We start from the raw sequence: 14,329 nt of genomic DNA on the forward strand, positions 1-14,329 counted from the left end.
AGTGCAGCCTTTCAAATTTGCCGGGGCAGTGACAATCTGCTGGTTTCAGTCACGTGACGTTGGCTCTGAACAGAAACGTTGTGGAAACGCTTTGAGGTAGGCTAGTGCTTTTTATCCCTCTCTACTATTATAGTTTTTCAAAATGGCGAATGACATGGAAGCCTCCTTAGACTTACCCGTCCAATGTAAATAAAGATAAGAAATTCTTCACTTACGAGGATAAGTCAGATCATTGGCAGAGGTAATTTTGCACCAATGAGGACATATTTATGAATAAAGGGTTAGGCATTGATTTTAGCTAATAAAATACTTAAAAACTACACAATGTACCTTTAAGGCAGTTTTGCTTTATGTTGAAAATAAACAGACCTGTCTTCTTTCATTCTTTGCTTCCTTTTAAATGAGCAGTGTTTAGAGTTGGTCAAGATAAACATGAGGTCAAAGATCAAGAGAGCAGAAACAAATAAGATACAAAATGTCAGAGAAAGGGTCAATCTGTCAGACCATATGGCTCTCATACATCAAGTAAAGACCTCAAAAGCTGATCTTTGTTGGTGAGAGGTCAAGAAAACTCTCACAAGCATTCAAATAGGAGGACTGAAGTGATGATTGAACAAAACAGGGAGAGGTAAAAAGGGACAAAGCTTGAGCAAGAAGGATCCACAGCAATCAGGCCTTTTTAAAGGCAACAAGAAATCAAAATTGTCAATCCTCATATTTTATATTAATATTGCAGTATTTATAATAAATTTATAATTAATCAAAAACATTTAACGTTCCCAACCCTTTGCATCTACCCCCATACTGACAATTAGCAAATACCAACAATTCAATGATCTTATCTATTCCCGATAGGCAAAATCAAGTCCCGCTTATTTTACTCAGATATACTGAACATCAAAATAGGGAAGAAAAGTTGGTCAAAAGCTGGAAAGGTTTCTGGTTCATGCTGACTTCAAAAACAGTCAACATGCACATTTCCAAAACAAGCTGAATGTTCACTGTTCACTCAAAAATTAAAATTCAGTCTTGACCTGCCCTAATGTCATTGCTTTCCTTTTCTATAAAGAATTACAAATACAGTTATATACAATTACAATGGATGGGCACAGAAAAAAAAAAAAATACTATACCATAAAAGTGACATAAAAGTGGTTCATACAACCTGTGCAGTACAGTCAAATTTTCTAAACCTATTCAGTAGCTCTTTTTGTTCACGGGTTGGGGTGTAATGATACATTGTTATATCGTGATTCAATATAAATTTGATATAATATCGATATAAAATTGCAACGATATATATCATTGATGTAAATGATATGACTCGAGATACAGAGTTCGTTTTATCCAAAATTCAGCTTACTGTATTTATAAAGTATAATTTACCAAAAAATATGTAAATTCTGTCATCATGTAATCACTCGTGTCATTTCAAACCTTTTAAGATTTTCATTCATCTTCCAAATTTCCAAATATTTTTTATGAAATATGAGAGATTTATGTCCCTTCATTTAAAGTCAATTCCCCTACAATTTAAAAGATCTAAAAATGTCATAAAGGCATCATAAAATTAATCAATCAAGCGATCTAATCCAAATCCAGAATCATGACAATGAGTGAACTTATGGGTGAATTATGACTTCAGTTAAAAGTATCACACAAAGCTATTTTATGATTTCTGAATATTTGGAATATAACACACAAGTTAAATGGACCATCTTATGATAAGCTTATGCTTCTTTTGTACCCTCTTTTATGTTTGAACACTTCAGTTCCTATTCATTGTGTGTTTAAAAAAACCTTTTGCATTAGATGGAAGAAAGACATATAGTTTGGAACGGCCTGACATAAGTAAATTATAACATGAATGACGACAATTCTCATTTATGGATGAAATATCCATTTAAATCTCACTACACTACCTTCCATCCTAAGTTGATTTCAATGTTTCTTTCCTTGACCTCTGCCCTCTTTGCTGTGCAGCCCCCTCCCTTACTCTTTTCAATACCCTTCACAAACTTACTCTATTTTTTCTCTCTTTTCCCCAAACTGTCTTTGTAACGCCAGTCTCCAATCAGGACGAGGGCTGTTGTGCGGCTGTCTAGGCTCTCAGCTCAACTTTCCACGAAGAAGAGGCTTTTCACACCGCGGAGTGTGTTGTTGATATTCAGCGAGGCTCCATCTTGAGCATGCAGCACCGGGATTGTTTATCCGAAAGGAGGGCGAGGGGAGGTGATGGGGGGAGCAGCGAGATCGTCGTTCCCTCTACTCTTCAGACCTCTCTCCACACTCTCTCGCCACCCTGAACCAATTCCACCTCAGAGTCTCGGGGACAAATTAAACATGATAAGACGTCACCACACAGGCCTGGAGAGCAGGGGGAGAGGATCACACGGAGATGTAGCCTCTGCACCAATTTTGATTTGTATGGAAATTAGAAGTCAAACTGCTCGAACAGCCAATAAAGTTGCAGTCTGGGAAATGTAACATTTAGATAAGAGACTATAGCGGCAATTACCACTGATAACATGACCAGAAAAAAGAAAAAAAATGCGAGCGGAAAGAAAATAAAACATAAATGCATTTGGATGATGCTGACACGATAGAGGAAGTCTATAATACTTTTTTTAAACAGCTGTGTTGACTATATTTTAATAAATTTAAATACATTCTCTCTCAAATCTGTAGAGTTTAATTACAATCAAAATGACACTTAACTAAGTTAATGTACTGCAATTTCAATCAAACACAGTGGATGATAACTTTTTAAAACATGTGTTGTGCTAATCTATATAGACAACATATTTAAGTATGAAACTACACGCAACCTTGTGGTCTACAGAACAAATTGATTTAGAAATATTTGCAGATATTACTGCATTCAAGTACTGTCATTTGTCAGTTTCTAGCACGAGAAACACTGGGGAAGTAGCTCTATTAACATATGCAGACATGAATATCTCTAAACCTCAGCAGCGATAGAAACACGCTCATCACCACGCCAAGAGTGGGGCGGATCTTTCTGAGGTACAAAGAGTTCCCATGCCCATGTTTGGGATGCCTTATTGTGGAAGTAGATTTGATGCAGTTGTTTTCACTTCCTTATTTCAGTCTTGTTTTTACTCCCTCTGTCACTATTTTGAAAAGCTATTGATTATTCATGTACCTCATACTGACAAGAGAACTATAAATTATCAGGTGATGCAGGGCGTATTCATCTCAGTCTTAGCTCATGCAATCATGTCACACTACTGTACCGAACATAAGATCATCAGCAAATGCAAAACTAGAATTGTGACACAGCGATTAAGCCTATGAATATGAATGTTCTTTCTTTGAACAAATCAGAATGTCTCAACTAATGTCTACTTTTCTCTTTCCTGGGAAATTAAACCAGAATACTTGTCTTATAGTGAGTACTTGTTAAGATAATACGACTTGTTTAGCTGAAAGATATTCCGCCGGAAAACTTTCATTAATCTCAGGCTTAACAGCTTGAGAAGTAGCATTATATATTTAAAAGCTACTCCATGTATAAAACATAATTATCGGATTTTCATAGCGCTCTTTAGACTTCAAACCAGATTTGGACATCATGTTGCAGTAGCGTACAACAATGTCGTCTTTTAACTTTCTCAGGGGAAATCAAGTTGAGAAAAAGAAACAACTTCCACTGCCTACTCAGAAGTCCATGATATAAGCAGCAAGCAAAACCTTGCACCAAAACATGCCCCCAAATGAGGAGTTATGAGGCAAAGACAAAGTTTTAGAGTTTCTTTGAGACAGGTACCACGGCATGGTGGTATTTTCAAATGGGTTGTAAAGTGCAGTGGTTGCCCAAATTGCTCCCCTCTGAGATGAGATGATTAAAGTCAGTGGGACATCCAAGTATAGCGATAAGAGCCAGGAACAGTGGGGTATCCTTCTCAAAATGCACCGACTTCTGTATCCAGGTCACCCCCTGTGGCCTCTCTAATGCACAATAAACTCATTACAACCCATTAATATTTAACTATCTAATTTTCCTGCATATGTGATTTATTAGAGAACGGCAAAAATGAGCGAGACTGTGGGCCTAGGCTGAGGCTGAGCACAGTGGGCAAACAAAGAAAAATTAGCACGGGCCACATTGGCTTTATTGAGACAAATTGGCTCTGCGCATGAGAGCAATTAGAGAAATCACTTTCTTTTCAGACGCATGCCACCAGAAAGCAACTCTATTTTGGAATTAGCACTGCAGATTTGATAAAGTACTCTGCTTTCAGTGGAGAAGAATTAGAAGAGAGCAAAAATCTACAGCAGAGCTTCAAGGTCACAAGGGTACACGGGTATCACTTTAAGGCAAGCTGGTTCGTTGCTGGTCCAGACTGAAGAATAACCGTTTCAATAACATTTCAAATAAGCAATACAATCTGACAATGACTGCATCATGAATTTACGATTTCCGATAGTGGTATGTCTCCACTTCCAATACTGTCATATACACAAGCTGAGAAAAAAGCTGTGATTTTATAAAAGTGCAGGTGCCAAAACCAGTAGTGATCTGATGATAGAAAGAGCATGCCATCAAACGTGTGTGTTGGGAGAAATAGTGTGTTCACTTGAGTTTTTAGTACAAGACTGGGTAGCCTTGGGTCCAGATGGATATGTTGACGTCTGAGGATGAGTGATTTTCTGGAGTTATGGAAGAGAAAGAGAGAGAGGAGGGAGAGGGCCAGAGTCATGTGGACAGAGCTGCACTGGCAGATGCTTCCATTCGCAATAAACAGCATCAGCAATAAACAGCTCTGTCCTTAGGGGAGACAAGTGGAATGATCTAACCCTGTTCAAAGCGCTTTAGCATGCTGCTTATCAAAAGCCTCCTTTATTATTTTACTGTGGCATTAAGACCAAGCTGTTAATATGAGCCAGGCTGGAGAACAATTCCATTGCGTCCCACATTCATCTGCCGCAGGGCATAACAGGATTGGCTGGTATGGAAATAAACAATTTTAATCAGGTGGTGGTCCTATATTGCAAAGCCCAGTATGGAAACCTCAAGGAGCTTCCTTTGATACTGGGAGATCTGTTGTGTTACATACAATACATTTGTGTCTGTTCATGGTAATGCCTATATGTCCTTTTTCAAAGACATAACACTGCTGTCATAACAGATTACAGGCTTGGAACTGACAACAAGGCAATAAAAAAATATATATATAAAAAAAACTCTTAGGGGGTCTTGTTTCTGTTTTATATCTAACAGTCTGTGTAAGGATTTGAGCAAGCTTTTATGATATGCAGGAAAATAAAAACCCTGGCGTAAGAGCTCTTGGTATAGAAACAAAGTAGTGGGCAGCATATCTGAGGCATTTGATCACAAACTGGTTAGGTCTGATTCCATCATAAAGTGTCAAGGTCATTTCAGATATCAGATTATAGGGATGCACCGATACCACTTTTTCCAGAATGAGTCTGATACCGATACTTTTTTTATTTTGGTACTTGCCGATACCGTGTACTGATACCGGTACCTGTATTTTCACTCCATTTGTAATTTTTAAATGAATTGGGTAGAGAAACCAAAATAATATAAATCATATTAGTCGGCACACAGTTTGTGTTAATTTGTCCATACAAGTGCAAGACATGAAAGATATTAAATTCAGTATTCGCACGCTGTCTGAGACACGGAGTTTCGGGCCACACGCTTCTGATGTTTACTTTCATGAAACTTCTTGACTTGCAAACGTCCTGTAATAATAGGGAACCCTTCGTTATACATAGAACAGGTAACAGTTCATGTTTTAATTACATATATGATTTAGTTTTAATCCAAATGACGTGTGCTGAGTGAACGATCAGCAATCAAGAATATGCAACAGCCTTCTTTGGTATCCCCATTATACTCTCTGTTGTCAATGTTTCTTTGTCTGGACACAAGCACTGTACACACACTGCCTGGTATCGGTTGTTTGTACCGGAGCATTTTTTTGAGTATGAGTACAAGTACACGAACGCAGTATCGGTGCATCCCTATCAGATTTAACCCTCCATAACACAAGGATTAAGCCTTGGCGGGGGCACACAATGTCAGGGAGAAGGGAGGAGTGGAGTCAGTTGTTCAGAGAGAATTTGATGACATTTTGGCTGATGAAGGGGGACCATGCAGGCTCCTTGTTGGGGGAGCTGAGGTCCTGAGTCACAGCCATGTTTTTAAAAGGAAAATCTGACATTGATGCCTCAGCTGGCAGACAATCTAAAAAGACAGAAAAGTGAACGTTCATATAAGCACTGAACATGAATAGGTGGTGGGGAAAAAAATATCACAGTTCTTCTATACATAAAATCAACACATAGAGAATGTGCATTCTGCTTCATTTGACACTGTGACATCTGTTCAATATTAAATCAAATTTGCAGAATGGAAGAAAAAAAAAACAGAAAAAAATTATTTATGGATATATCGGGCTGTCAATTTAATATTTTAATGTGATTTTTTTCAATGTGATTGAAAATAAAATAATAATATAACACAAAATAATAAAAAATTAATTAAATCAAATTTAATTAAATTATCCAAATGTATTACAATGAAAAAAATAGGAACAATTAGCCATGGCCCGATAACTCTTACTTATACCAAGAAATGTATAAGAAATGCCACAATTCACAATTTATCCTTTAAATACCACTCTTACGCTTTTTAAGTCTTCGGTAAGTGCAACTCCTATTAATTCGACAGGCAATGCACCTCGACAAAGCCACACTGAAAAACAGTGTGACATATTGCAATGGCCTAAGATTTTACATAGACCAACAAATTAAACAGCAGCATAGACAAAATTCAAAAATGCAACCTGTGTGAACAGTCCCTTATTCTCTAAAAAAAGATTGACAAACTTGATTGCCCAATGGATAAAAAACAAACAATATTTTGACTTCTAAAGCCACTTTTAAATGCCTATCCAACGCTTTTTACATCTGTCACAATTTTGTGATGTGTTAAATTCTCTTACTTGGGTTTTTAGTGTATATGCAAATAACTGCAATTATTTTTGATTTTGAACAAATGTGATAATTTTGCATATAATGCAATTAACTCGATTAAAATGTTTAGTTGTTTGACAGCTGTCATTATTTCATTTGCTGCTGTATTATCATGCAGGGCACTGCTTTAAAATTAACTGCTGATCATGTGAGAGATAGATGGAACTCCACAACTTGACCCCCAATTGCTTTTCATTGCTTTTTCTCTATCTTTCTTTCTCATCATAGGCTCACTGGTCATTAAGAGACAAAAATGATGGTAGTTCTCCTTTTAGAGGTCAAGTACTGCCCTGGGCTCCTCCTTCTCCATGAATTACTTCAGCATTGACACCAATTATTAAAATACATCTTCATTAGATCTCGCTTCAGAGCTCCATCTGTGGAGCAGCCAGGAGCGTTCTTCACCATCCTATCACACTTAATTTACCCAGATCAAACTCATCTATTGCCTGAGCCACTCAAAGCACAGACAAGAGTGGGGCTGAGCAGTGCCTCCCCAAAAAAACTCATTCATTTCAGGTTTTTGTTGATAGTAACTGTTATGTATGTGACAGAAAAAAAGCTACCATATGACTTCATTCAACATCAATTTGCACTTCAAACCGATGCAAAAAAAACCACAGCTTTCCTCACCAAGCAGGAAAAAGGAGGAGTATGTGCTTTCAGAGAGAATATCAGTGAAGTGTTCAGGTGCTGCTGTGAGTTCAAATTTCAGTAAGAATTCATATGATGCACCATTTAAAGAGGACGGTGGTGCTAATGTGGTTTATATTTCAAAAGCAACAAGCAATGCATGTCATCACCGTGCCAGAAAGTCAGACTTCTATTTTCTTGAGAGGATATGTCAGTGGTGAAGAAAACCTATTAGGGCAAGAGGAGGAGCAAGTTTTGCCAGCATCCATCTTATTTCAGCGGCACATAAAAGCGGAGGCGTTGAATTGCTTTTCAAATGCACTAGGCCATGCCACACACTCAATCCACCAGTGTATCTGATTTGATCCCCCAAGCAGAAACACAAGCAGAACCATTGATTGATACCACCAAGCGAAGGGTGTCTGGGGGAAATAGGGAATAAGAGTGCCAGATAGAGGGGGTGGAAAGGCCAAGCAACTGTGGCAACAAGGAAAACAACATTACAATAAAACCGGAATCTGGCAAAGAAGAGGATTTAAATGAGGTCTAAACTGCATTTCTGAAAAGGCTCAGGTTGTTTCTGAAGCATATTGAACAAGTGGCGACTGTGAACAGACATGCTAATCTACGAGACTATAATTTGGGATGAAAGGGCACAGAACACTTGAGTTTTTTTAAAAAAAAGATCAAGCCCTGAGCATGTTTGCAGAGGATAGACCATTGATTAGGGCTGGGTACCGAGTTTCGATACTTTTTAGGTACCGATCGAATTGCCTCGATACTATTGAGTATCGAAAAATGACATGTTGTTCGGTACCAGATTTCGATACCTAAGGGGTTAACTCGTCAACGTCAGTGCTCAAACAAATACATATGAAATGCACAACGACACACATAAAGTCGCTCACGCACATACATGTGAAGAGTTTGCGTAACTACACACACGAGAAGCGCGGAACTCTCCGCGCACATACTCATTTGAGACGCGCGCGTGCACGGACGCACAAACTCTCCACGCGCATACGAGACGCGAGTACACAAACACAAACTCTCCGCGCACATATTCATGAGACGTGAGGCGAGCAAACACACATAATACCTTAAAGATGTGGAAAAGTCGATCAAAAGTGTGGGTACATTTCTCCAGGCTCGATGCCAACAGTGCGCGATGCAGTATTTGAGGTAAAATAATTGCTGCAAAGATCGGTACCACGACAAATAAGATGAAGACCTTGACAGAGCACAGCCACGGAGTAAACATAATAGCAGAAAGTTGCTTCGCCTTCTACTGGTAAATGAAGAGGTACCTTGTTGATCACTCTGACAGTGTTTATATTGCAATAATAACCTGAGTGTACACAGCCGTTCAAAAATGTGTTGGTTAGTCAGAATTTTTTTTTCAGTAAGGATGCATTAAAGTTATCAAAAGTGACATTAAAACATGTGTAATGTTACAAAATATTTAGTTTTTAAATAAATGCTGTTCTTTTGAAATTTTTTATTCATCAAAGAACCATGAAAAAATATGATCATTTCCAAAATATTAAGCAGCAAACTGTTTTCATATTTCTGAAGGATCATGTGACTGAAGTAATGATTTTGAAAATTCAGCTTTGACATCACAGGAATAAATTACATTTTGAAATATATTCAAATAAGATTTTAAATTGTAATACTATTTCACAATATTACAAGTTTTACTGTATTTTTTTATATATATAAAAAAATTCAGCTTTGGTGAGCATGAGCTCTTTATAAAACATTTTTTGTTCCTTTATGCTTTTTTTGTTCCTTTGTGCACTGGCTAAGGAGCATGAGTCAAACTGAAAAAATAAAACCAAAATTTTCTGAGGTAATGTGTAATGTAATCTTGTTAAAATGGATTTCATAAAATTGGTATCGAAAAAAGTATCGTTAGCAACCGGTATCGAAACTGAGGTATCGAAAATGGCACCGGATCGAAAGATTTTGAACGATACCCAGCCCTACCATTGATTAAACAAATAGTGAGTATTTTCTTTGTATCAATCATTCTCAAACTGGGGTTAAACTGTGGTAAGCCAAACTGCCCCCAGATGGCATGAAGCATAACTCTGGAAATGTAAATAATTAATAAAACATTTTATTCAAATAATGCTATTCAAATTATTTTTTTCCCCAAGTTTTGGGTTTATAAGAATCAGACATATTCCAGATTTTAACTAGGCAACACAAATAGGTAATTATTCTCTTTAAGTTGCATGCTAGTGTTCTTAAATTTTAGTCCACGCGCAAAAAAAGAAAGAACCAAAAGAGTTAGCATTAGCATTTAAATGTTTGATTTCAAAATGTTATCAATAATTTAACCAGTTCTGTGTACACTATCTACACTGATGGAAGAAATTCAGAAAAACTACATAGCTTCCAAAACTTCCAAAAAAATTGTGTTTGAAATTGATTGAAACATTTGAAATAGGTTGCAAAATAATGTGTTAAGCGGGAAAAGGGAACTTGAAATGGAAAAGAGCAAGTATCAAATCTCAAACACCAGTAAGACTCACACTCTGAAGAAAACAGAGGCTTGTTTTGTATACTTTACAGAGGGAAAGTCTCTACACTTTACCTGGCAGTCTCCAGACAGATGTTTTAAGCAAGTCATCTAGAATGCTTTCCCTAGCACTGTTAGTCTGCAGACCACACTCACCAATACATAAATAAAGCGGTAGTTGTGCAGACAATTGAAGCAAATCTTGACCAATGACTGCCCTGCCAGCTCTGCTATGAGGATTTATAGTGTGCGGCCAAACCAAGCATCTGTGAAGCCTTATAAAGTAATTCATCCCTGGAGACTGCCAGCTGCACAAAGTCTCAAAAAATGCTGGAGACAGGGTGAGGACACCACCTACCACCCCCTCCAACTGGTGGCGTGAAAGTATATTTTAGAGATTGGCAGCACACTGAGACTCACTCATCAGATGGCAAACAGTTCAAAGTCACAAAGTCAAAGATTATCAGTGGTATAATATCATCCTCTTTTGCCTTTCAGTGTTTTTTTAGCAGTGAGGTTTACCATTGGTTAATAATCTTTTAATTAAAAGTGGTATGAGGAAGTAAGGTTCTACTCGTTGTGTGAAAGTTTCCAGAATGGGTCCAAATTGCATCTTACACACTTCAAAGCTGGATTTTCAGAGTTCTAGCTTCATCTTAAAAGTGCAGCTACAACTATCAAACACAGAAAAGCATATTTCATTCATGAAGACGTGCAGTTAGGGTTCAGAAACAGACCTGGGGAGAGACAAGTCAGTGGGTACGCTCCAGGCGTAATTGATAGGAACTGAGCCAAAGATGGGTCCCAGAGGAACTCCTCAACTCTTACTTATAAAACCTACACCTTTTAGGAAAACTAGTTTAGAAAAACTAAAGAAACAATACAAAGTGTAGAAGAATGAAACCTAAACACAATTATATCTAAAAAAAGGTATTCGGCTTCACAGGAACAGATTGTGTTTTTGTCACTATCTCAGAAGAGAAAGCACAAACCCCAGTAGCAACCAGCAACGGTTATATTCAAGAGTCATATAGGCATTTCTGCACATCTTAAACCACCACATTATGCTTAAAGTGTTGCTGGATGGAGTTTAACAGACTGATATAATGTCAATACTGAAGAATAAGAGGAGTTATTGTTATTTGGAGCTGTGCCAGTGGGTTAACGCTAGCAAACTCCACACACTGTGGCCAATCTGCTCTCAGATCAGTTCACTTCAATGACTGATCATCTGACCACCGCTGCACACATGAGCAGACTCTTCAATTGTGCTCAATGTCTGACAGGCCCTCTGCAATGCCCCTTTATGAAACAGGCATTAAAATCTACTGAGGCCATTCACTGTCAAAGGTTCAACTTGCTGGTTTGCCGAAGGAAACATCCACTTTATCCTTCTACAGCAGTGTGAATAAACGGGGGAAGCAAACAAAGAAACAAACTGCCCAAAACAAAAGTACAACTCTCTGTACAGTAACTTTCTTTCTGCGTTCTTTCTTCTTCACTGTCTCTCGGGGGGCTTCCAGTGAAGCGGAAAGGCAGCCAAGCTAACCAAGCATGTCTGTCCTCTGCTCCTATCGAAACCCACAGCCGCTTAGAGTACGGATCCCGTGAAGGAAGAGGGATGCTTTGTAAACTGACTGTGCTGACATGTACTGTAAAGTACACTTCCAACTCTGCAGCTCTGCTAATTGGCACATAGCTAAACACTTCCTTAATCTGATTTTTAGACCCAAAAAAGGGAAGATATGGGGAAACCAAAACAGCTTTATAAAGATAATTAAGATTTCACAGAGATGACTGGTTTCCCGAGAGTTTGAAAGGAATAAAAGCAGCCATCAGAGTAACAGAAACGACTATGTGTTCATATGTGATTAGGAGGAGAGGCAAAGCAGGTTGTCCTTACCTCTAGATTTAGAAGAGAAGGACAGTGAAAGCTGGCCCAACATGTCCGCACTCTCAAACCGCTCCTCTTTGACTTTGAGCCAAAAGCAATTTTCCGCCATCTCCTGAGGCACTATCTGCAAGCACAGAAAAACTCCATCAAACACCAGCAGGAATACAGCAAGTGAGCACCAATGCACACATAAGCACAAACATACAGCAGCATGAATATACACCACTAAATATGATCAAACATTTTGAACTCTATCTGCAGTTTTCAGTGTATGTTTGTGTATATGTTTGCCATGATAGACAACATCAATAATAGTACATACATGTGTGATACAACTGATCAGTCAACCAGTCATTCAGACAACTTACCAACTAGACTGTGAAAATATGTTGTTCTTATTCTATAAAATATGTGCCCATTCCTTGTGTGTGTGTCTGTTTATGTGTGGGATTGAAATAAGGATCAAAGTGATGTAAACTAGCAGAGAGAGGTGGCAGTTTAAACTATGTACTTTCTCCTTTACGGTTTACATATAGTAACCTCCTCCCCCTCATCATCTCTGGCTAATTCTCTCCGCTTCATTAAGACACTAGCAAAGGGGAATTCAACTGTGCTACTCGTCATGTCAAAGCCAACATGTGTGTATGCTATAAATTAGGTGTTGGCAGAATTTAAAGAATTTACAGCCTAAGACTTTAAAGCTACTGTATTTTGCTAAAAGGAAAATTGAAAGAGCCCTCCATACATATAAAACAGCCTCCAGTTTAGTGCACTGACATCTTTAGTAAAGGGTCTCCAAAGCTCAGCAGCACCAGGACAGCAGAAAGATTTATGTAGAGTAAAACTACATATTTTTAAGATGGATATTGTTGCTTTTAAAAAACAGCTGAAATACAGAATGATGGATGGATGGATGGATGGATGGATGGATGGATGGATGGATGGATGGATGGATGGATGGATGGATGGATGGATGGATGGATGGATGGATGGATGGATGGATGGATGGATGGATGGATGGATGGATGGATGGATGGATGGATGGATGGATGGATGGATGGATGGATGGATGGATGGATGGAGTCTGCATATGGGTGGATTGATGGATAGATGAAATCTGCATATGGAATAGTTTGATTTTATCACCTGTCATCCTCTTACCGTCAATATCAAACCTCAATGTCTATCACCATAAGGTGTTTCAATCAGAAACTTTGATGCTAAGATTTTTTTTTTTTCATTTGTTCTTTTGCTCTGCAATCAACACATCACACATCAAACCCGAAAGAAAAGGAAATGAGAGGTTACGTTTGGCATGAAATGACACCTTTGCAAAGACATTTCTTTCTTAATCGCAGCGCACATTGTTGTTGTTACCTGTATAATTGCACCCCAAGAACTACAAAAAAATATACCCAACAGCATATACATACATACTACTATTTCCAAGAATTCTGTGGGATATAATTAGAATATGGAAAAAATAGCCAGAGGAACTGTCAGAATCACAAGGAGTTACTAGATTTATGGATAAACACAATTTGTATCCTCTTTTCATTATAAACTAGAGCTGGTCATTTCCTCAACTGCAATTTAAGCTTTAAAGAAAATGATATAGTTCAGTTTGTGTCACGTCACAGAAGAGAACTGGAGCAGAACACAGGTAGTGGTCCATATGCCTCTCAATTACACACTCAGCTTATTCTTGTGTGAAGTATTTTTAAAAAACAAATCTGTAAATTAATTGTGAAACTATTTGCTTTGTGCAACATCGCCACCCCCTCTAAATTCAGCTGTTATCTGTCTGCAACACAGAAATGTAAGTGTGTCTGAAGTCAGAATTAAAAAAAAAAATAGTCTTAGCTAGCAAAAAATTGGAGGAAGTCTGTTTAGCAGGTCAAGTTAATCAGTTTACAAAATAAAATGTGTCCCAATCTTAAATTAAATCTAATTATTTTAGAGAAATATTTCTTTATGACATTTGCTAATTTTATAGAGTTGTGCAAATGCATGTCTAACAATGTGAAACATTCTGAATCTCCAGATGGTAAAGGTACTCATTCAACAGTGTTTCATTGAGTTGTGTGCCCCCAAATTCTCGATCATGACCCACATTACTGGTATCAGATCGCATTTACAATCTCACTAAATCTAAGTTGAACAGTGGAGATACAGAGACTGACAGAGTGAGAAAGGAGCAGTCTCATTAGTGTGCTACCTTCATAAGGGCACTTGTGAAAAGAAAA

The 14,329-nt window shown here is 37.9% G+C and overlaps 1 protein-coding gene across 8 annotated transcripts in view; it reads right to left on the reverse strand.

Annotated features, from left to right (window-relative positions):
* diaph2 (diaphanous-related formin 2) overlaps nt 1-14,329 on the reverse strand; it is a 481,157-nt gene that overhangs the window by 277,564 nt on the left and 189,264 nt on the right. For all 8 annotated transcript variants that reach the window (XM_081382679.1, XM_081382682.1, XM_081382680.1 and 5 more), the window contains one exon: nt 12,093-12,207. In XM_081382679.1, the coding sequence (XP_081238805.1) occupies nt 12,093-12,207 (115 nt within the window). The remainder of the gene's footprint in view (nt 1-12,092; nt 12,208-14,329) is intronic.

Source organism: Scardinius erythrophthalmus (assembly GCF_964197995.2).
Source record: "Scardinius erythrophthalmus genome assembly, chromosome: 13".
NCBI lineage: Eukaryota > Metazoa > Chordata > Actinopteri > Cypriniformes > Leuciscidae > Scardinius > Scardinius erythrophthalmus.